At 37.6% G+C, this 24,148-nt stretch overlaps 1 protein-coding gene across 4 annotated transcripts; it reads left to right on the top strand.

Moving 5' to 3' along the window:
- The first annotated feature begins 226 nt into the window (after nt 1-226).
- On the top strand, nt 227-24,091 carry AP3M1 (adaptor related protein complex 3 subunit mu 1). 4 transcript variants are annotated; one of them, XM_058698387.1, is made up of 9 exons: nt 227-347; nt 10,966-11,241; nt 11,953-12,124; nt 15,052-15,189; nt 16,592-16,677; nt 17,291-17,424; nt 18,283-18,490; nt 20,177-20,321; nt 20,761-24,091. In XM_058698387.1, exons 2-9 carry the CDS (start codon nt 10,969-10,971, stop codon nt 20,859-20,861), a joined length of 1,257 nt encoding a protein of 418 aa, XP_058554370.1. In that variant the 5' UTR covers nt 227-347; nt 10,966-10,968; the 3' UTR covers nt 20,862-24,091. The 4 variants fall into 4 exon arrangements, with proteins under 4 accessions (XP_058554370.1, XP_058554371.1, XP_058554373.1 ...); XM_058698388.1 differs by lacking the exon at nt 227-347 and adding an exon at nt 376-623; XM_058698390.1 differs by lacking the exon at nt 227-347 and adding an exon at nt 668-785.
- The last annotated feature ends 57 nt before the right edge of the window (nt 24,092-24,148 follow it).

Here is a 24,148-nt window from a genome sequence, read left to right as displayed (position 1 = left end):
GCTCAGCTCCCTTCTGGTCCCGCCCCCCGGCTGTAGGGGGACCCCAGACTGAGTTGGGCTGCGTATGAGCGCCTGAGTCCACATGGTGTGAAACCCACTTTCTTCTAGGTTCTGGGTGATCTAGAAGATTTAGATCCTAAACCCCAAGAGACGTCCTTCTTCTCATTCAACGTCTTTCTTCTTATTTAATCTTCTCAATACTGTAGACCCAGTTGGTTTCTTTGAAGCTGTTAGTCAGGCAATCTATTGGGCACCCCACCTGCGGGGTCCTCGGGGCCTTCTCAGCTGCCACAGCCTAGGTCCGGAGTGGACCTGGCGCCGAATCACTGGCTGGCCCAGGTGTCGGGGTGAGTGTGAGGGGCGGGGAGTCTGCGGACAGGGAACAGCTCGAAAACTGGGGGGCAGGCTGAATAGCTGGGGGTCCGGACTCCAGCCTGGGCTTCGGGAGAATTTCTGATGCTGACCAGGCCTCCCTCTCGGCCTTCCAGGCTTTCTTGCCGGCAGGGCCGGAAGGGAGAGGTGCACCTGCAGCCCGGCCTTCTCGGGTCCCACGCCCAAGAGGTTCAGGCTCATTGGGGTCCCTCTCCGTGCTTCAGCGCGGGAAAAAGATTTTGTCACCCACGGTGAGCTGAAGTAGCAACAACTCGGACCTCAGCCGTAGCCTTCTGCTTTGGAAGGCAAACCCCCTGACTAACCTGAACGGACGTCCTGTTAGAGGGTGGCGCCTGGATGAGCCTGGGGTGGCGAATACAGTGAGGAAGGTGTTGCAGTTCTTCAGGAGAGAGGTGACGGGACTCTAAACTGAGTATGGAAAAGTGATGAGCACTGTGGCTGGTTGGATTTGTTGGGTTTGGCTTGTACCTAAAACTAAAGTTTATAACCTGTATGATTATGAAGGTGGTGCCCGTAAAATTAGGAGCCCATACGTGAGGAGGAGGAATTTTGTGGAGCTTGGGATATACCGAGTTTGAAACAGGGGCTTAGGTGTGGATGGTAGAAAGATTAAAAGGGGGAAAAAGAAAAGGCTGGGAAGTAAGCCGAAAAGAAACTTTCAAGGTGATAACCAAACAGGTGAAGTTTCATGTAATAAGAAGTCTTTGTTTTGGTTTGGAGAAAGTTATCAATGACATGAAATGCTGCAAGGTTCAAAGGAGGAATTTGAAGTCTGAGACTAGGTAGCTGGATTTGATGATTAGGAAGTCATTAGACCAGTTAAAAGATCTGCTTGAATACAGTCAATTACTGAGGAGAGATTGCAAGTGTAGACTAATCAAACCTTCATCGTTTGGAGCATGAAGCAAAAGTTTATTGAGCGGGTGTCAGTCCCTGTAAGGATTGGGGTTTATTTTTATTTTATTAAAAAAAAATTTTTTTAAGTTTATTTATTTTGAGAGAGACAGAGCGCGAGCAGGGGAGGGGCAGAGAGAGAGAGAGAGAGAGAGAGAGAGAGAGAATCCCAAGCAAGCTCTGTACAGAGCCCGACCTGGGGCTGGAATTCACAAAACTGTGAGATCATGGCCTGAGCCAAAAATCAAGAGTTGGTCGCTTAACCACTGAACCACCCAGGCGCCTCTGGGGTTTGGTTTAAAAAATACAAGACACATCATATTTTGGGGCAGAAAGCAAGTAACCAATGTGTATGATACAAATCTAAGAAAAGAGAGAAGGAAATGGGATCAAAATTACAAATGGAACGATCAGTTATGGAGAGAAAGGAGGACTCTTTAAGAATATAGGAAAAGTGGGGGAATGAGTTGAATGAGGAATTACCTGAAATTTACATATCTTTGGTAGGAAAGTTCTCTTTGCAGTAAGGTTAGTTTTTCTTACCTGAATCTTAGGATTTTTATGGTATTTCTAAACATTCAACATACTATACTGTTGGAGTTCCCTCTAGATTAGATATGTTTAAGTAGCTCAGTAATATGTAAATGCTTGAGTAGCAAATGACATTTGTAGAGAAGAATTCTCTCTCCCTCAACAAATGATCTCTTCTGTTACACAGAGAAAACAGAAGCGATCATGTTGCTACAACCAAAGGTACAAACCTTCTTCCCTTTTGTTTAAAGAGACAAAGTGTCCCTTCTTTTTTCTTTTTTTTTTTTATTTTCTTTTTTTATTTTTTTAAATTTACATCCAAATTAGCATATAGTGCAACAATGATTTCAGGAGTAGATTCCTTAGTGCCCCTTACCCATTTAGCCCATCCCCCCCTCCCACAACCCCCCCAGCAACCCTCAGTTTGTTCTCCATATTTATGAGTCTCTTCCGTTTTGTTCCCCTCCCTGTTTTTATATGATTTTTGTTTCCCATGTTCATCTGTTTTGTTTCTTAAAGTCCTCATATGAGTGAAGTCATGTGATTTTTGGAAAAGTGTCCCTTAAGGAAAACAAATCTCTGAAGTCTCCCAGTACCATCCTCTCCTCCCTAATCAGGATCCTCTTTTTTTTTTTTTTTTTTTTTCCCCCAGTTATTTCCTCTCTCTTACATCATCTGCCTTTTGCCTTCTACTCATACCTTCCCTTAAGCATTTAGAAATATTCTTCCTTAACTGTATTTTGATATAGTCCCATTTATTATTGTGTCTTTTCATCCTCACAGCTAGAGTTCTTGAGTATATCATCTACTTTCCTTTCTCTGTTTTTTCCACTTTGAGCTATTTCTCAGCCTATTTCATCCTGTCTTGTTTCCAGCATTCCACTGAACTACCACAAAAACTACTTTTACTAAAGTCACCAATGCCCTCTATGTGTTAAATCATAAATTCTCAATAGGGACAAAAAAACCATAATACTTTATATATACTTTATATATTATACTTTATATAGTTGTACTATATATATTCTTCTGGATACACACTAACACACTCTATTTACTAAAAATTGTTATCCTCTCTCCTACCTTTTTTTTTTTTTTTTTTTTTTTTTTACACTGCTCTCCAGCCACATCTTCTCAGTCTTCTTTTAGGCCCATTTCCTTGGCCCTACTCAGATGTTGGAGTTCTTTCCATAGGTTCTTTCTTACTATGCACATTCTCTCTTTGTTGTTGTTTTTTTTTCTCCTTATAGCTATAATCCCCATTAACAAAAAGTCGTGTTTACTCATAAGCATGTCTCCAACTCAGCTTCTCTCTGAAGCACCAAACCTACACACGCAGTGGTCTTGTGAATATATCCATTTAGGTCACATATATCCAGAATTGGGTCAGTATACAGGACCAGGGCTAACTGCCTCATTTTTCCTCTCATCTCCACCCCCCAAATCCACCTAATCTTTGCTCAAGCCTAAACATTTCTCCTATCTTTTCATTATACTCTGTCCCTGCTGTCAACTCTGTTAGTCCAGGCCACCACCATAATTCATCTCTCAGCCGGTGTCACAATATCCAGTTGCCTAAGTTTCCACAGTGCGGTTTTTCTTAAAACTATAAATTGGATTTCATGAATTCCCTGCTTAAAACCATAAAAAATGACTTTACATTGCACTAAAAACTAAGTGAACCAGTCTCTGCTTATCTCCTTCCCCGTCACATCTCACCACATCACCTCACCTCCTAAAGTTGCTAAATTTGTGCTGGTTTTCTTTACTTGTGTTCTCTGTCACCTTAAAGATTGGTGAAATTCTGAAGGACTTCTGTCATAGAAATTACATCTTACTGTTTTGTTTGCCTTCTTTGCTGAAGTCTAAACACTCTTAAGTTCAAGGACTTATTTAGTTCACCCTTTTATCTCCATTGCATGCTGTATATAAAACATATTCCGAACTATCTGTTGAATGAATAAATGGTCTAAGTATTGTCTGAGAATCAGAGGAGCTAGATTCTTTTCTGATCTCACTCTCTTACCTTGCATATAGGCCCTTCTATGCCCCCATTCTGTTATATGTAGAAGGAATACATTTTCTTTTTTAGACACTATTCCAAGAATAGAAATTTGGCTACACATCTTCCTTATTTATGACTTATTTAAGTCACCACATCTGACTTATTTATGATGAGGTTATGTCCTGATAAACCCATTGTAAGTTGAAAATATTTTAAGTCAAAGATGCATTTAATATACCTAAATTTACTGAACATCATAGCTTAGCCTAGCCAACCTTAAATGTGCTTAGAACACTCAACAGTAGCCCACAGTTAGGCAAAATTATCTAAACAAAACGTATTTTATAATTAAGTGTTGACTATCTCATGTAATTTATTGAATACTGAAGTGAAGAACAGAATAGTTGTAAGTGTATTTCTTGTTTACTTTGGTGATCATGTGGATGATTGGGAGCTGTGGCTCACTGCCTCTGGCCAGCATCCCACAAGAGTATGGTATCACTCTACTGGAAAAAGATCAAAATTCAAAATACAGATTCTAATGGATACATATCACTTTTGCATGATTGTAAATTAGAAAAATCTTAAGTCAAACCATCCTAAGTCAGGAACTGTGTGTTTTATATTTGCATTGTTTGTGACTCATCAGGTTGAGTGTTCATTTGGTAAAGAGGATTTATGAAGTATGTAAGCTGCAGTCAAAGCTCTGATAGAACTGTTTCTGAACAGTTTCTCATGTGGCTTTAAAATAAGCTGGTAGCATTCTGTTTTCTGATTCAAAAGTCACTAATAACAAAAAGATGGCTATGGTTGCGGTACGTGTATAAATTTCCCAGAAAGTTTGTTAAAATGATGAAAGAAGTAACTGCAGCTGCTAAAAGAATAAGTAGCTAAAGAAACAGGCTAGGGGTTGGGGCGCCTGGGTGGCGCAGTCGGTTAAGCGTCCGACTTCAGCCAGGTCACGATCTCGCGGTCCGTGAGTTTGAGCCCCGCGTCAGGCTCTGGGCTGATGGCTCGGAGCCTGGAGCCTGTTTCTGATTCTGTGTCTCCCTCTCTCTCTGCCCCTCCCCCATTCATGCTCTGTCTCTCTCTGTCCCAAAAATAAATAAAAAACGTTGAAAAAAAAAATTAAAAAAAAAAAAAAAACAGGCTAGGGGCGCCTGGGTGGCTCAGTCCATTAAGGGTCCCACTTCAGCTCAGGTCATGATCTCACAGTTCGTGAGTTCGAGCCCCATGTCGGGCTCTGTGCTGACAGCCTGGAGCCTGCTTCGGATTCTGTGTCTGCTCTCTCTCTCTGTCCCTCCCCGGTTCATGCTCTGTTTCTCTCTCTCTCTCTCTCTCTCTCTGTCTGTCTCTGTCTCTCTCTCTCAAAAATAAACATTTAAAAAAATTTTTTAAAGAGACAACTTACACTGCTATGTGTGGCATTTATTTAATTGTTATATGTATTAGGCTTTTGTTCATAATATGAATAGAAGAAATAAGCTCTCTTCTTTTATAATAGAAGGGTAAGGTGGGTTTTAAAGCTAAGCACTGATGAGAGCCACAAGTGTTATGCTTTCATCTCAGCATTAAAGATAATAAATCCAGATGGCTGGTTTAACTTACAGTATTCTCCAGAGATTTGAACTATTGCCAGTGAAAACAACTTTGGTGGAAACTTTTCCTGGAAAGAATTTTTCACCAGTTTAAGAGAATGAATAGGAATGTGGCCTCTAAAATAAAGGAACTATGAAGTCACTTGCTTTGAGAACAAGCAGCTCTTCTGGGGTGTACTGTGACAACAAAGTACCACAGACCTATACCTTCTATAGGGTGACTGGTTTAAGAATATAACTTACTGTCAGACCTTTTAAATATAATTTTTGCTCAAAATAATTTATTAAACACATTTTGGCTTCTAAATAAGAAGCACATCCTTCAGTTCTTTTTCTTAAATTATAAGCTCAAAGAGCACATTTGCTATCCATTTGCTGCCTAGTCCAATATGGCAACCACTAACTACATGTAGTTATATGAATTTAAATTAAGTTAAAATTAAAACTTCAGTACATCAGTTACATTAGCCATATTTCAAGTACTCAATGGCCACGTGTGACCAATGGATACTAGTCCATCATTGCAAGAAATCCTATTGGACAGTGCTGCCTTAGAGAATGTTCCTAATAACTAGTCTCTAGGAGCCAGGTGAGAAAGGGAGCCCAAGATTCATGGACCTGGGTTTGAATCTTAGCTCTTATACTTATTGTAGGATCTGACTTAACATTTCTAAGACTTTATCATCTTATCTGTAAAAAAGGGATAAGCACGATATTTATAACATTGAGTTGTGAAGATTCAGTGAGATAATGTAGATAAGTGCCTAGTATAGTGCCTGGCCCACAGTTAGTAACTGAATACATTTTAGGTATTATTAGTTTATTTACCCTTAATGAATAAAACGCTTTGAAAATTTATTTTTTCAAATAAAATTTGAAAAATGGAGCTGAAAAATTGGAGCTGAAAATTTAGTTTTGCAAAGGGTACCATTTTCCAAAGTTGGCTCGGTTGAAGTGCTCAAATTGGAGTCTTCATTGAGGGAATTACAGTGTTCTCCTTTAAGCTACATTTTATATTTCAGATGAAGATTTTATTCCAAGAAATGTATCATAATACAAGTTTAGTTGCAGATCTTCTCATTGGATATTCCTGTTTGTTTGGTTTTTTTTTAAGTGTATTAGCCCAGATGATAGTTAAAAGTCAGTAGGTTCTATATAGCAAGTCTGTATTCCAATGATACTAATTTTTTTTTTTAAGTTTATTTGTTTTGAGTGAAAGAGTGGGAACAGGTGAGGGGCAGAGAGAGAGAATCCCAAGCAGGCTTCACAGTCAGTGCAGAGCCCAGCGTGGGGCTCGAACTCACAAACCATGAGATTATGACCTGAGCCAAAATGAAAAGTCAGATGCTTAACCGACTGAGCCACCCAGGTGCCCCTAAATGACACTATTTAACACCCATATAGAAATATAAAGCTGACATGAAACCTATTAAAGCATCTGATTAGATAAAGTATAAAAATGAGCAGGTTGCAGTATTAATCTAGAAAAATTTAGTAGGTCCAATGCCTGAAGTGTCAGGGTTTATTGTCCTGTTGGTTGCTTGCTAAGTAGAGATGGCTTTGAACAAAGAAACGTATTTGTTTCTAATACAGGAACTGTTAACAGCATTTATTTTATGCATAATAATTAATACAGTAATTATTAAAACACATCTTAGTAATTAGTAATTTACTTAACAACTTCTAAACACGTGCCAGACGGGAAGGGGAAATCATCACCAATTAGTCCTTAAATGTCAGATGCTTTCATAAAATTAATTACTTAATCTTAAAAGAACTGCTCAGGTTTATGTCATTGTTTTCTGTGTCAACAGAATTGAATGAATGCATCCATTCTGGAAAGTTTTCCTTTCCTCTTTGGGATTTATCTTCATGCAGAAAAACTATTCATTTTAAATTTTTTACAGTTGGGCTACACTTCTACAGTAGTATAATTTTGAATTAATGGACCACCAGACTAAACACCTGATAACTGATGTTATCCATATAAAAGAAGGGAACATGTTAAGGTAATTAGATATTTTTCCACCATCCCCCATTTGCAAGGATAATACAGTTTTTATTTGAAGCATAATTAACACTCAGAAAATTATATGTCATAAAGCCCAATGAATTATCACAAAATGAATACAACTTGTAACTATATCAAAAAATAAAATGTTACAAGTACCCTAAACCACCCCCATGCTCCTCTTAGTCACTACCCTCACTCTCCTCCATAAAAGAATTTTTATCAAACCATAGATTATTTTGGTCTGTTCTAGAACTTCACATAAATAGAATCATACTGTATGTATCCTTTTGCTTCTGGCTTTGTTCAATAAACAAACAAATCTTACAAACAGATTTTAAGATTTTGCTTTGTGTAACAAGTTTATTTTCATTGCTGTGCAATTTTTCATTTTAGTAATATTGTGTAATTTATTTTTCCATTCCACTATTAATAAACATTTGAGTTGTTGCAGGCTTTCACCATAACAATATATTTTTATACATATTTTGGGTGCACATTTGTACACATTTTAATCCACCTGGAAGGAGATTTGTGTGTCACAGTTATTAAGAATATTTTTTAAATGAAATATAATTCACATACTATAAAATTCACATTTTAAAGTATACAAGTTAGTAGGTTTTAGTATATTCACAAAGTTGTACAATCATTATCTCTAATCCCAGATGGTTTTTGTCACCTTAAGACATGAGAAGCCCATAACCACTAACTCCACATTCTTCCCCTTCCACCCAGCCTCTGGCAACCACTAATCTATTTTCAGTCTGTGTAGATTTGCCTATTCTGGACATTTTATACAAATGGAATCATACAATATGTGACCTTTGTGTCTGGCTTCTAAGCATAATGTTTTCATGGTCAGCCATTTAATAGCATGTATCACTTCATTCCTTTTTATGGCTGAATAATATTCCATTGTTTGAAAATTTGTTATTTACCCATTCATCAGTTGATAGACATTTGAGTTGTCTCCACTTTTTGAATATTATGAATAATGCTGCTAGGAACATTTGTATGCAAATTTTTGTATGGACATCCATTCCTAGTTTTCTTGGTTGTATACCTAGGAGTAGAATTTCTGAGTCATTTGATAACTCTGTCTTTAACTTTTGCAAGAATTCACACTGTTTTCCACAGCAGCTATACCATTTTAAATCCCTATCAGCAATTGATGAGGGTTCCAGTTTCTCCAGTTTCTTGTCAATACTTGTTATTGTCTGCATTTTGATTATATCTACTCTAATGGATATGAAATAATACATCACTGTGATTTTGATTTACATTCTGAGAAGGCATTGAGCACATTTACCTCTGCTTATTTGCCATTTGTATGTCTGTCTTCTTTGGAGTAATGTCTTCAAATTCTTTACCCATTTTTTTTATTGTGTTGTCCTTTTATTATTGAGTTGCTAAGTGTTCATATATTCTGGATAGTAGTCCCTTATAAAATATATGGTTTGCAATTATTCTCTCATTCTGTGAGTTCTCTTTTTACTTTCTTGATAATGTCCTTCAAAGTACAAAAATTTTTAATTCTGATATAAGTCCAGATTATGTTTTTTCTTTTGTTGCTTGTGCTTTTGGTGTCATATCTAAAAAAATTATCTAACCCAGGGTACTGACAACTTAATGCATATATGGTTTTTTCTAAGAGTTTTTTAATAGTTTTAGCTCTTAGATTTAGGTCTTTGATACATTTTGAGTTGATTTTTGTATATGACATGAGGTAGAGGTCCATATTCATTCTTTTGCATGTGGAAATCTAGTTGTCCCAGCACCATTTGTTGAAATGACTCTTCTCTCTCCCAGTGAATGGTTTTGGCATTCTTATCAGAAATCAATTGACTGTATATGTAAGGGTTAATTTCAAAACTCTCAGTTCTATTCCATTGATCTATATGTCTATCCCTTTGCCAGTACCACATGGTACATTTGTAGTAGGTTTTTAAAATCAGGAAGTGTGAGTCCTCCAAATTTGTTCTTCTTTTTCAAGATTGTTTTGGCTATCCTTATCTCTCTTTCATTTCTGTATGAATTTTAGGATGATCCTGTCAGTATCCACAAAAAAGACAGCTGGCATTATAGTAGGGATTGCTTTGAATCTTAGGCCAATTTGGCAAGTATTGCTATCTTAACAATATTAAGTTTTCTAATCCATGAACATGAAATACCTTTCCAAGTTTTAGATATTTTTAATTTCTAATTTCTTTCAGTGATGTTCTGTACTATTCAATGTACAAGTCTTGCACTTTTGTTAAATTTAGTCCTAAGTATTTTGATCTTCTTGATGCTCTTGTAAATGGATTGTTTTCTCAATTTCATTTTCAGGTTATTCAATGCTAATGTGTAAAAATAGAAGTGTTTTCTAAGGGTGCCTGTGTGGCTCAGTTGGTTAAAGCGTCCGACTTTGGCTCTGGTCATGATCTCATGGTTTGTGAGTTCGAGCCCCACATTGGGCTCTGTGCTGACAACTCAGAGCCTGGAGCCTGCTTCAGATTCTGTGTCTTGCTCTCTCTCTGCCCCTCCCCTGCTCGCACTCTGTCTGTCTCTCTCAAAAATGAACATTAAAACAAATTTTTTAATAAAAAGGAAATATAATTTTTTATATTAATCTTGTATTCTGCGAGCTTGCTGAACTAACTGTGATTTTGTGTGTGTGTGTACGTCTGTGTTCCTTAGGACTTTACATATATAAAATTGTGTCATCTGCAAATAGAGGTAGTTTTTTTCTTCCTTTCCACTTTGGAGGCCTTTGGTTTCATTTTTCTAATTGCCCTGGCTAGAATCTCCAGTACATACTGAATAAAAATGGTGAGAGTTGGGGCGCCTGGGTGGCTCAGTCAGTTAAGCATCCGACTTCAGCTCAGGTCATGATCTCACAGTCCGTGAGTTCGAGCCCCGCGTCGGGCTCTGTGCTGACAGCTCAGAGCCTGGAGCCTGCTTTGGATTCTGTGTCTCCCTCTCTCTCTGCCCCTCCCCTGCTCATGCTCTGTCTCTCTCTGTCTCAAAAATAAAAACATTAAAAAATATATTTTAAAAAAATGGTGAGAGTGGACATCATTATTTATTCTTGATATTAAGGAAAAAGGTTTTAATCTGTAATCATTAAATATAATGTTAGCTATGGGATTTTCATAGATGCCCCATCAATGTTAGGAAGTTTCTTTTTCTATTTTAAGTGTTTTTATTATAAACAGGTGCTAGATTTTGTCAAATTATTTTCCTGCACGTTTTGAAATGATTATATGGTTTTATTGTCTTTTATTTTATGTATGTTGTGTGTTACATTGATTGATTTTCATATGTTGAACCAATCTTCCATTCTTGGAATAAATCCTATTGGCTGAGGTGTATAATCTTCTGTATATATTGCTAGATTCAATTTGCTAGCATTTTGTTGAGGATTTTTACATCTATTCTTAAGTGATATTGGTCTGTATTTTCTTGTATTGCCTTTGTCTGGTTTTGTCAGGATAATACAAGCGTACTTTTTGATGTACACTAAATTGTTTAAACTTTTTTCCCTCCAGAAAATGATTCACAGTCTATTTCTCATAAACTGTTCCGGTGACATATTTCTAGAGAAGCACTGGAAGAGTGTTGTGAGCCAGTCTGTCTGTGATTATTTCTTTGAAGCTCAAGAGAAAGCTGCTGATGTTGAAAATGTACCACCTGTCATTTCAACACCTCATCACTACCTCATCAGTATCTACCGGGATAAGCTCTTCTTTGTGTCTGTCATACAGACTGAAGTGCCACCTCTATTTGTAATTGAGTTTCTACATCGAGTTGCTGACACTTTTCAGGTTGGTTATTCATCAAATCTTTTGAACTTAAATTACTCAAGTTAGGGGTAGGACACATGATGATATTCTTTAATTATCCAGCTTTGTATGTGTATTCTATCTCTCTCTCCTTTTCAACTAAGAATAAATTCATAAACCCTTTTTTGTAGGGTGTGTAGCAGTATACATGGCTGTTGTATTCATTGTTTCAGTAGAACACAGTAATCTCATGGTCATGGAAGCCACCCAGGCACCCCCAAAAAACAATATCACTTAAGAAGGTTATTTTTTTATATGTATTACAAATTATGTCATCAGGAAACAGTAATGTCCTCTACATACAGTTCTCTGAATGGTCCCAGGATTTTTATTGGTTATGCAGTCTTCTAATATTTACATTTTATTATCTTGCTAAATGTACCAAATAATTGAAAACTTACCTGTGTTTTGGAGGTAGGCAAGTGAAGTTTATAGTTCACATTCTAGTTTAATGTTTCAGTGTACTCTCTGGCTTAATATGTAATAGGAATTCAGTTCAATCTAAAAATATTAAGAAAATTATTCAAGAATAATGTAGAGAACTACAAAGGGTTTTTTTCCTTCTGATTTATGTATTTTCAACATATTAAACAATGAATTATGCTACTATAAGTTTATCCTGCTGAACAAAGAGTATCTAGCAAGCCTTTCTTCATGTCTTCCATTGTGCAATATTATGTACATTTTGTTAAGGACTACTTTGGTGAGTGTTCGGAAGCTGCAATTAAGGATAATGTGGTCATTGTATATGAGCTCTTGGAAGAAATGTTAGACAATGGATTTCCACTGGCTACTGAATCTAATATCTTGAAAGAACTGATTAAACCACCAACAATTCTACGTTCTGTCGTCAACTCTATTACAGGTAAGGTGAAAACATAGGAACTGAGCAAATAAAACTTTATAAACAAGTTGTTTATAATCTTGTTTATGATCTGACAGATTATAAAGGTAGTACAGCTTGCCCAGAGTTAAAGTTAGTGCTGTTGCGAAAATGGATGTGTATTTCTTTTCATGGGAAGAGGCTAGGTCTTAAATGAAAAAGAAAACTTTTGGTTTTTATTCTTTTATTATAGATTTTTCTGTAAGACCACAATAACATTATTACTATTACTTAACACTAAATAATAAGACTGAATAACTTCCCAGTTAATCCTAAAGAAGTCAATAGAAAAGGGAAGGCTACATAGAAGAGCATTCAATCTATGTACAGACTGGCATTGTAGTATTTAAAATAGCATTATTTTATGTGATGTGATGAATATATAAACTGATACTATACTCATAGTCATTTTGTAGTGTATAAGTATATCAAACCATGTTATACACTTAAACTTAACACAATATTATATGTTAATTGTATCTCAATAAAAGCTGGCAAAAATAGCATTATAAAACTGGCATTATGTTATATATAAAATATATAAAACCCAAATTACTAGACTATAGAAAATTTAAGATCCTCACCACAGAGTACATATTGTCTCTTCCAAGTCTTTGTTTTATACATGCAGAAGATTTATTAAAACAAAAAGATAGGAAATTAGTCTATTTGTGAGATCTCATGCAATGTGGGCCTTGTACTTGTTTTGTAAGTTTCTAATTTTGGTTTATTTCTTGAGTGTAGCTAGAAATTAGGTACATCCAGATGATGGCTTTTTTTTTTTTTTTTTTTTTTTTTTTGAGAGCATTGAAGTCTTCTAGAGAAAGATTTCTGTGAAATGTTACATGCCACACCAGCTATAATGTCTACCATTATAAACCCCTCTCCAAATGTACTGACCTAAAAAATGGGGCAAGGGAGGCTTGCAAGAAAGCTTTATTCATCCTCTATACAAGGCTGAGTGTTAGGAGAAATTCAAGGAAAGATAAGATGGAGTGTCTGTGTGCCTAAAATTTAAACTCTGGATGAGAGATTGGGAAAAAAAAAATAAAGTACATAAATAATAGTAAGATTGTAAAAGGCAATTCCATACTTTATAGATAATGCAGTGACACTGGAAGGTACACAGGATATAATATTAAATGGAAAAAAAAAACACAAAACCATAAAAATTATTTAATTATCTTAATTATACATAAACATTCATACAGACAAAAAAGCTCTAAAATGTTTTCAATGACCATCTCCAACTAAGGAACTACATACTATCCTTATTTTTGCCTTACACTTTCTAATTTCCAAAATGAACATGTATTTTATAATTACTAAAATAATAGAATGACAGTATATAGGCTATTAAGGCAGTCCTTTATAAAATTCAAGAGAGTGGTTCAGTGGATGAAATAATTCCTCCTGAATTATACTGGTTGGCCCTAGGGCAGAGCCCTAGAGAACCAACAGAATTTAGAGAGAGAGGGAAGAATAAGAGCATTCTATAGATGCAATGATATGAGAAAACACACACAAAGTGAAAAGCCTTGAATTGTATTAATTTGTTTAGCAGAAGCAGAGCTGTTTTTTAGCTGAGTAGTGAGAGATAAAATTAAAGAGTTAAGTTGAGGAAATTCTTGAATGCTAGGCTAAATTTGTTTTGGGGGGTTTTTTGGTTTTTTGTTTTTTTTTTTTCCCCCCCACAAAGCCAGTGTGGAAACATTGAAAGTTTTGAACAGGAAGATTAAGGCAGTGTTTTTCAAAAATTTTGGAAGGCAAAAGGTTGGAGACACTAACACCAATCAAATGAGACTGTAAAATTATATGTAAAAAAACCAAAATTATAAAAATACAAAAAAATAATAATAATAAGTGGAACCTACTTATGAGGGAAATGTTTAAAGAAATATACCAAAATGTTAATGGTAGTTGTATTTTGGTAAAAGGAAGATAGATATTTTTAGCCACTTTTCAGAACTTCACATGTGTTGTTGTTGTTATTAAGCATGTACTACTTGTATGTTGGAAATGTAAATTAACCAAAATGTTAAATATGTCACAGCTCAAGGATATGTTTTGGACAACCAGACTTTCTTCAGACATATGTCAGTTTATCAGTAAAAAAGCCAAACATTAAACATGAGCGATATTGCAGCCATATGGGTGTCTGACCTTAAAATGGGAGAAGGCTAGAGTGTGTTCTTCATCCAGTTACTCCACTGAGGCCTGCTTGGCAGCATCTCATGTAGAATTTAAGCTGAATACCAAAGGGCCTACTAATCACTTTGTATTCTCCGTGGAGACATTTTATCAGCAGAAGGTTTTAAAACAACTAGCCTCTTTTCTTCATCAGTGGCAGCAGGATGAGATTCCGTTGTTGAGCCACTGGAATCAGGTTAGGTTACTGTTAACATGAAGAAAGCAAAAGATAAGTAAGTGAATTTAACCTGGTTTGGCACATAGAGGACCACATGGTCTACTTCTGTCTTCTAGAAATTTGATCATGTTGGTATGAATATATCTCCGACAATTCTGGAAACCATCCACAAGTGGTTCTTCAAATACTTCAGTGAAGTAAAACCCAAACAGTAAAGAAGCAAATAAAGCATTCTTTTGTTTTTTGGTTTTGTTTTGTTGGTTAATAGTTTCTTCTTTCTTTCTTTCTTTCTCTCTTTCTTTCTTTCTCTTTTTCTTTCTCTTTCTTTTTTCTTTTTCTCTTTTCTTTCTTTCTCTCCTTTCTTTCTTTCTTTCTTCCTTCCTTTCAAGTTAGCTGTACACCCAACTTGGAGCTTGAACTCACAACCCCAAGGTCAAGAGTCGCACACTCTACCAACTGAGCCAGCCAGGTGCCCTTGTAAATAGCTTTTCTGATGACTATTTAATGCATTACCTTTGCTTTCTCCTTTTCCGGTTTCTAGGCAGCAGTAATGTTGGGGACACACTCCCCACTGGGCAGCTGTCCAACATCCCATGGCGACGGGCAGGGGTAAAGTACACAAACAATGAAGCCTATTTTGATGTCGTTGAAGAAATAGATGCAATTATAGATAAATCAGGTAATTGTGTGCATGTAATCTTATTTGGGAAGAAACAGTTGAGCTGACATAAGCTGAACAGAAAATTGAAACCCTTTGGCAGTATGGCTTCAGTGGAAAGGCATTCACTTTCTAATAGCTTAAAAATCTGTTTATTTTGCCCAGAGGTTACATATAATTTTCATAACCACTAGTTTAGGTCTGCCAAACCTTATAAATCAGATCTCATGCTGCCTTGTTAAGCCAGTTATTACCCTGTATGCCTCTGCCTTTTGCCATTTATTCATTTAAACATTTATTGTATATCTACCATACATCATACTTTTGCTACCACTTTAATATGCAGTACTTCTTTTTTTTATGTAGAATTTTTTTTAATGTTTATTCATTTTTGAGAGGGAGCAACAGAGCACCAGCCGGGGAGGGGCAGAGAGAAAGAGAGACACAGAATCCGTAGCAGGTTCAGGCTCTGAGCTGTCAGCACAGAGCCCAACACGGGGCTTGAACTCTTGAGCCGTGAGATCATGACCTGGGCCAAAGGCAAACACTTAACTGACTAAGCCACCCAGCTGCCCCTATATGCAGTACTTCTAATAACAACCCCCCCAAAAAACAGCAGTACTGTCTTAGAATCATAAAGTTTTATTTAAAACATCTAGTCCAACCCTCACATTTTATACATAAGGAAACTGAGGCTCAGAAGAGCTTAGTAATCTGCTTAAGGTCACACAGCTAGTTGCCGTGTGAAAATGAGTTATTACGAATTACAACCAATATCTTTTCTTTAGTGAATGCTCTTTTTCATTATAAAATTCTATCCTACAGAATAATAACTGTATTATTACAGAATAATGCCTATTTCTTAAAGTTAACAGTTCAGTCCATTTCATGAGAAACTTGCCTCATTTGTAAATTCCATTAAAAATATTTAATTTCAGGGGCACCTGAATGGCTTAGTTGGTTAAGCATCCGACTTCGGCTCGCGGTTCGTTGATTCGAGCCCCACATTGGGCTCTGTGCTGACAGCTCGGAGCCTAGAGTCTGCTTCAGATCCTGTGTCTCCCTCTCTCTCTCTGCCCCTCCCCCACTCATGCTCTGTCTCTCAAAAATGAATAAATGTGAAAAAAAATTTTTTTTTAATTTTTAACTTCATATCCAGCAGTCTTTCAAGGTTCACTATCAAGATAGAGTCAGGTTTGATATTCCTTAGAATTACCTACCAGAGTTAGATGTGGGCCATGGCACTTAGTGAAGAAGCTGTTGTAACTGGTGTAATAGATCCTTTGTCCACTAAACTTGTTAGAAGATGTGCAAGTTTCATTATGTCTGACACTCAGGAGGTGTCTCCATTACTTCAGATACAGTGATAGCTCTAGTAAAGACTAAGATTCCAGTGATGTTATCACTTTATTTCTTTCCTCAGGATCTACAGTCTTTGCAGAAATTCAGGGGGTCATTGATGCTTGCATTAAGCTATCTGGAATGCCTGACCTTTCTCTTTCTTTCATGGTAAGTTCTCCTGCCCTGTAGTTCTTTGCATGCCTAATACATATGAAGTACTAAATGAAATGATAAATACTGAGAAACGTTTGTATCTTAGATTATAGGATTATCTCAGTAATATTCTTAGTACAGCTTCCCAAGACAGTGTTTTACATGATGAGCATGGCCTTTATGAAAAGGCTGAGGTCTTTTCCTGAGTTTGCCAGAAGTGGCTTAAGTGGCTGGCTGCCTTCTGCAAATGTGTAGTCTCACTTAACCGAATTATTTGTTTTGCTGATGAAAGGGCATTGATCTTTTTCATCATTTTAGACTCAGCATGATACACTACTAAGAAAATCAAGAGAACAGAGTTCTGATGCTGTCTTGTCCTGACCTTGACTTCTTCAAACCTCAGTTTTTTCATTTATAAAATGGACATGATACTACTTGTATTTTCTACTTAATAGTTATTGAAATTCAAATAAAATAATATCCATTAAGATTGTGTTAATGTGGTCATAGTAACCAACTCTTAACATGACTCTCTTATCTTTAGGGAGTCTTATTAATTTCTCATATCTGAGTAGAGTTGCCATATTCACTGCACTCTATGAATATTGCTATCTTGTTTTCCTGGCAGAACCCACGGCTTCTAGATGATGTCAGCTTCCACCCCTGCATCCGGTTCAAGCGTTGGGAATCTGAAAGAGTTTTGTCATTTATTCCTCCAGATGGAAATTTCCGACTCATATCATATCGTGTCAGCTCACAAAAGTATGTCGGTGCATCAACCAGAAATCTACCATCATAGATCAGTGTGATGGGTAGAATTCGCTTTACCTTTTCCATTTTGACAGTTGAATACTTGAATTCATCACTGCTCCCTTTAGCCATGGCCCAGCAGGAGACTCAGGAAGAACTGGTGAAAATATGTATCTAATATAATCAGTGTACCTTGAATCTGAGAGTATAAAATAGTAGTAAATGAGAGTAGTAAGATATATACCTGAGAACAAGCATTTTGGAATTGTGTAACCTGGGCAAAACCTTGAATCCATGCCATAATTTTACTGTGGTCTTTAGGCTTCATAACTAAAGGACACACATATCTCCAGCTTCCCAGGGTATCTCCCAACTAACTGGCTTCAGGACACTCTTTTGTGTACTGAGGTTCAAATGAATGAATTAGCATTATGGGTTGTACCTGGTTTGTCCCTGGAAAATATCAGAAGGTATTCGGGTAATATTAGACGGGACTTAAAAAGCAGAGGAGTTGTTTCTTGGCTCTTACCACATAGAGACTATTTTATTTAGTATAATTTTAAATTATCTTTTCTATGGTATCTTAATTCATGTCTTTAAACTAGGGCTATTTGCCCCAATTGTTTATACTATCTTGACTTGTATATGTATTGCTCAGAAATTGTATGAGTCTTAGTGCAGTGATGCTGGAACCCTGATGTGCTCAAACCCCCTGGTACAGATGCTGAATCTCCACTTCTGGGGGTATATGGTCCCATAGTGGAGTCAAAGGCAGGGTAGGACACTCTGGACTGAGGTTTTCAGGCTACCTCTAGAACTGTCTGACACTATTAATCATGTTTGTGGTTGAGTCTGTCTTTCTCTTTTCAGTCTAGTGGCAATACCAGTGTATGTGAAACATTGCATCAGCTTTAAGGAGAACAGTTCTTGTGGAAGATTCGATATTACAATTGGACCAAAGCAGAATATGGGGAAAACTATTGAAGGAATCACAGTAACAGTTCACATGCCAAAAGTTGTACTGAATATGAACCTGACACCAACACAAGGCAGCTATACATTTGATCCAGTTACCAAGGTATGGCCACCTCTCATCAAGAGTAAGCAAGTGTTTCTGCAGTCTTTATTTTGTGATGGCAGGGAGGGCAGAAGGAAGGGTTTAATGTCTTGGTTAAAACTAAAGTTCCTAACAAAACCTAGAGAGCATACTGTGCTATGCGCCTGCCCCTGGCTGTGGAGGGAACCCACATCTGCTGCTGAGGAGATGAACAGAAAACTGAGACTCATTCTGTTCTCCCTCAGAGTGTGTCTTTTTCTCATCCACTGATCATCTAGAGACCCACTCGCTAATGAGGAAGAAGATATAAAAAGCTTTTTAAAAAGAGAGAAGCATTACGTGGATATAAGAAGATAGTATTGTAGTCTATTGTTAAATTTTCTGTAGAAATTGATCAGTAAGACCTTTCTTTTTCATTTAAAAGCACTGTTTCACACTTTTCCACAGTGGGTACTGGCTAGGAAAGCTGCTTCCTCACTATACGTAAATGTGCCTCTAGCAGAGGGTTTTCAGAGAAACTATAAAAGATGATTTTCTGTCAGCTTCCTTCTTGGGTAAAAAATATGATTCTTTTCAGTAGCAGTTATTGTACTGCCTGATAAGTGAAAAGGCATATTTTTGAATGAAATCATCATCCAATCCAGTCCTAAGGATTTGAAGAACCTCCCAGGATACTACACAGGGCTGAGCAATGAAGGGGGAGCTCCAGATCCCTGGCCCTTCACCTTGGCTTCAGTCGTAACAGCGTCACTTTCTTGACTGTTACTGAGCGTCCACACTAAAGATTTCATTTGAACAAAGAAAGCTAAAAGTTTAAAAAACACCAGTTTAGGTCCATTTTCTCATTTTACAAGAAGAGTAAACTGAGGCCCAGAGACACAGTGAAGGCAATATAGTAGAAACAACATTTGAAATCAGTCTTAGGTTCAAATCCCAATTTTTTTTTTTAAACATTTATTTTTGAGACAGAGAGACACAGAGCATGAACGGGGGAGGGTCAGAGAGAGAGGGAGGGAGACACAGAATCTGAAACAGGCTCCAGGCTCTGAGCTGTCAGCACAGAGCCCGACGCGGGGCTCGAACTCACGGACCGCGATATCATGACCTGAGCCAAAGTCAGCCGCTCAACCGACTGAGCCACCCAGGCGCCCCTTCAAATCCCAATTTTGCCTCTAAACTAGCTATGTGACCCTGAGCAAGTCATTTGACCCCTGAGCCTCAGTTTCCTTATTGATAAAAAGAAGATAAAATCTGCATCACAGGCTTTTTTTTTTTTTAATATTTATTTTTGAGAGCAAGAGCCAGTGGGGGAGGGATAGAGAGAGAGGGAGACACAGAATTGGAAGTAGGCTCCAGGCTCTGAGCTGTCAGCACAGAGCCCTACACAAGGCTCAAACCCACAAACCATGAGATCATGACGTGAGCTGAAGTTGGATGCTTAACCACCTGAACCACCCAGGCGCCCCCAGGCTTCTTTGAGATAATGTGTGAATAGTGCTAAGCACAATACTGTATCCAAAAGTAGATGGTCTACAAATGTTGGTTCTCTGTGCTCACCATTCAGAGTCACAGAAGATCCCAGGTCTCTTGTTTCCAAGACACTGTGCTCCATTCTGTACAGAAAGTTATGGTGTCTTTGAACCTTGTCTCTAAACACTTGTCTTTAGTAAATAGTTCAGGTTGTATTTGGTTGTTATGTCTTTTAAGGTACTAACATGGGATGTGGGAAAAATTACTCCACAAAAGCTCCCAAGTCTTAAAGGACTGGTAAATTTACAGTCTGGAGCACCCAAGCCGGAAGAGAATCCAAGTCTCAACATACAATTCAAGATCCAGCAGCTTGCTATTTCTGGTAAGGATAAGTTTTGTGTTTAAGGGTTAACTGAATTTTGCTTAGAAGGCTACTAACATTCCCTCTTTAAAAAGAACTAACTCCAGCCTGCCTTTCACACTGTGCTATGGGGCCTCCTCTCAGGTACAGTGATTTTGGAGAGCACTTTAACTTCCTTCACCAGACCCCCTTCCCAGCACAAAAGAAGGAGTCATTCATACTCACAGAAAGAATCATCTTGAAAAGACATCCCTTGCCCACATGGGAATCTAAACTAAAACCATCCTTCCACAGTGCTATAATTTATGAGCAGTAGAAAGGAGATTGCTTCCAAATGATAAAAGGGACTCTTGGTTAATGTCAGATTTACTGTGTAGTATTCATTGCTAAACAAATATTGTTGGTTGGTGTGACCAGGATAATAATTTGTTCCTTTCCTTACCTATTCTTTTTGACACAGGCTTAAAAGTAAACCGTTTGGACATGTATGGGGAGAAATACAAGCCATTTAAAGGAGTCAAATATGTCACGAAAGCTGGAAAGTTCCAAGTGAGGACATGAGAAGAAGCCAAAATTCCTCAAGATCTGTTTGTTTTCCTAGTGTCATTATAGTTTATTACTGTTAGGTACCAAGTGGGTGGGAATACATATTCTAGTTAAAGCATCCCTGTTGAGCTACACACCGCTAACGAAGTTGCTTAGTAATCAATGTAGGGTTCTTAAGGAGCTTTAAGCTAAGGAAACTTTGAATTACTTAGCTTATTTTGTATCGTTTCAGTTAGGAAGATTCTGGAGGTGATTTCCTTCATGGGGGGCATCAGCTGGAGGCTGCACGTTGTAACAGTAAAGGCAAAAGTCTACAGTGATCACCTGTTTCCTAAAACAAGTGAACTGGTCTCAGCCAGCAGGAGCTGTCTTAATCTGTAATGTGATGCATCAAGTGCAGCCAAATGTCACACCTGATTTTAGCCATCCCAAATCAGCAACTGTCCCAACAGAGGAAATCTCCCCACCCCCAAGAAGTTTACAGAAAACTGCCTCTTCAAGTGTTTGCCTTATTCAGCTTTTCACTTGTGCCATTAAGCAAGCACTGTAGCAGAAGCCACTTCCACATGGCCCTGGCAGGGGGCACTACTGCTCCATGCTTCATTCTCACTATACTTGGTATTGTATTTTTTATAAATAAGATTTTTATGTAAAGCTCAGATTTTGATTTACAGGGACCTTGCTGCAGTATGTACCATCTCAGTTTTGTGCCACTGGTTCAGCCATTTAGATAGCATAGTAAAAATGATTTGTATCAAAGGGGCAAATGCTTTATTAAGGTCATAAAAGGGAACACTACTTCTGCTTTTAGGAAGTTATTGCAAGCACAAGCATTTGAGATTTGAAGCAAATTTAAGCAGTAAAAGAGAAACTTCAGTGAACCTTTGCCACCTTCGTGTTCTATAAAACTTGTCAACACCACTTAAACCATAGTTAGCCTAAAGGCCTCAAGCCCTAGTTCAGCAAAAGGAAGAAAATGTGCCTGCTTCACTATCGTCAGTCTTTTAAACCTTTTATCTTTTTTATTGTTCTTAAGGTCTTGAATTTACCTGCATCCCTTGTCTTCAAGGGGAACCCCCTTTTCATATTGTGTACTTCCCAAGGTTATGGTAGTAGGTTCCTTCCTGAAGCTGTTCAGAATTATTACTTGAATGTGTCTACTGTACTGACAAAATACTTGGATGTGCATTATATTGAGGCAGAAACAAAACCTTCACCAACACTGATGAAACCATATTGATCCTCATGGTTGGCAAGTCAGTCTGTAGTTGTATCACTTCACTCAACTTCATTGGCTTTGAAGTCCTTGCCCAGTTGTTTTGCCTCATGAGATACGAAGAATGGAGATAGGCTGAAAGATGTAAGTGCTTGTTCATCATGGTTCCCACATGTTCTTGCTTATGGTATTAGTTTTCTTCTCCTTGTGACTCCATTCTCTTCATTCGTCTCTGCTTATAACTCCCTTTTCTGTATCATGCTAATGACCCTTAAATTCATCACATTGTGCTATCAAGGGCTAGTGGTTGATGCTGGTACACAGAGCCCACCATACAGCAGCATTCTTACCTTTGCCTGCCTAGGGTACCCAGCCTGCCTTTCATCTAATAGGAAATGGCACTTTTTGCAAATTTGGAATTTCCTGGGTAACCGATATCAGTTTGGCAGCTAAAATCAGGGCGTTGCCAAATATTTATTCCCTTTGCCTGAGGTTAATTACCCAGTTCAGTTGCTTTTCATTTTTAATGTCTTTTAATGCCCTATCTTAAAAGAGCAGTCAGTACCTTGGCTTTTCTTTCTGCAGAATCCCTAATCTCAACCATCCATATCGCGAATGTCCAGTTTTCTTTCTGTGCTATCTTCTCATATATAAACAGATTATATGCCAAGAGTCCCTTGTCTTTAGCAATTTCTGCTAAAACTTCCAAGTAGACAGTTTCCTTTTATAATTAAATTATTGTATTTATTAATTTGAATCCAGTAAGTCCGTTATCTAACCTGGCTTTACTGTCAATAAAAAGACGAAGCAACAAATTGATTTTTTTTTTAACTTGACTGTTGATTGAGCATTCTCAGATGGGCATGCCTCAGTATCAGAGCAGGCTAAACATGATCAGATTTTGTTCTGTATCATCACATAAGGTGTAAGGGTTGCTGCAGAGCACTTCCAGGTGCTCGTCTCTTAACCTCAGTATGTTAACAGCCATGTGTGTACTTTCTCTAAGCATCACCCTATGGCCAGAGACTGAGCAGTAAGTGATCAAAGCTACTCTTCCTACCACCACCACCAGCACCAACTACTAATAAGTAACAAAGATCCATGAATACTTAGTGGAATATTTTTCAAACACAGAAATCCAGCTAATCCCAGAATTGCCCCATTTTATAAATTCTTAAAGGAGCCATCCTAAGAGCAAATGAAGTTAGATGCTCATTCTCTGTATAAGGAAGTTACTATCATTTATTCAAAGAGTATTCATGTGATGGGTTCATTCCTAAAGTGGTGCTACAGAAGAACCTTTGGAAGATGCTGGTCTTACTGTCCTTAGAGTCCTCTGATTTGAGAAAACAACTAAAATATGATGCAGCAGGAAGGCAGCACCAGTGAACATATGGTGAGTAACAAAAATTAGACCATGAATACTGTTTTCAGATGCTGAGCTAATTCTGTAGCCTTGGATATTTCTCTTCAACTCCAGGAGTCTGGAATCTGCCTCCCTAGTCAAAAACACTTCTAAATCGGCAATAGGTGTAGTCTGCAGCACTATCCCCCTTTCACACTCCCCTTTCAGATCTAGAAAACCAGGCAAAAACAGTGATGTGCCCACTCTGCTCCCAAGTACCTGTTCCTACTTTTAGTCAGTGCTTCCTCAAACAAAAGGAGAATGTCCCCAAAAGCTAGCTATCTGCCTTATAGCCCTGGTGGATCCCTGACAGCCCTGTTGTTCTGTATTGGGCTTTGAAATTCAAAAAATAGGCATGTGATATTCCTGCACATGTAACAGCTTCAGCTTCTTAGAGGCAATGGTCTCCACAGCTTGCTAGATGAAGACAGACTACAGGATGATCCACATCAACTGGCTGCTTGCTTTCTATTGTTAACCTTCGTCACCTCCTAGTGTATAATCCCAAACCTGCCCTTTATTATGCAGATCTTTGTTAAGTAAATATACTACTGCTATACAGTAGTATGTTGTTCATCCAGTACATTTGGATTAAATAAAAGTCTTTAGTTGCCAAATCCTGAAGATTAGTTTCATTGGCTATTTTTCAAAACAAAGGAGAAAGCTGGTCTAAACGTTTTT

This window comes from Neofelis nebulosa, chromosome 13, assembly GCF_028018385.1.
Source record: "Neofelis nebulosa isolate mNeoNeb1 chromosome 13, mNeoNeb1.pri, whole genome shotgun sequence".
NCBI lineage: Eukaryota > Metazoa > Chordata > Mammalia > Carnivora > Felidae > Neofelis > Neofelis nebulosa.
The sequence above is the reverse complement of the archived record's forward strand: the minus strand, read 5'-3'. Positions and strand labels throughout refer to the sequence as shown.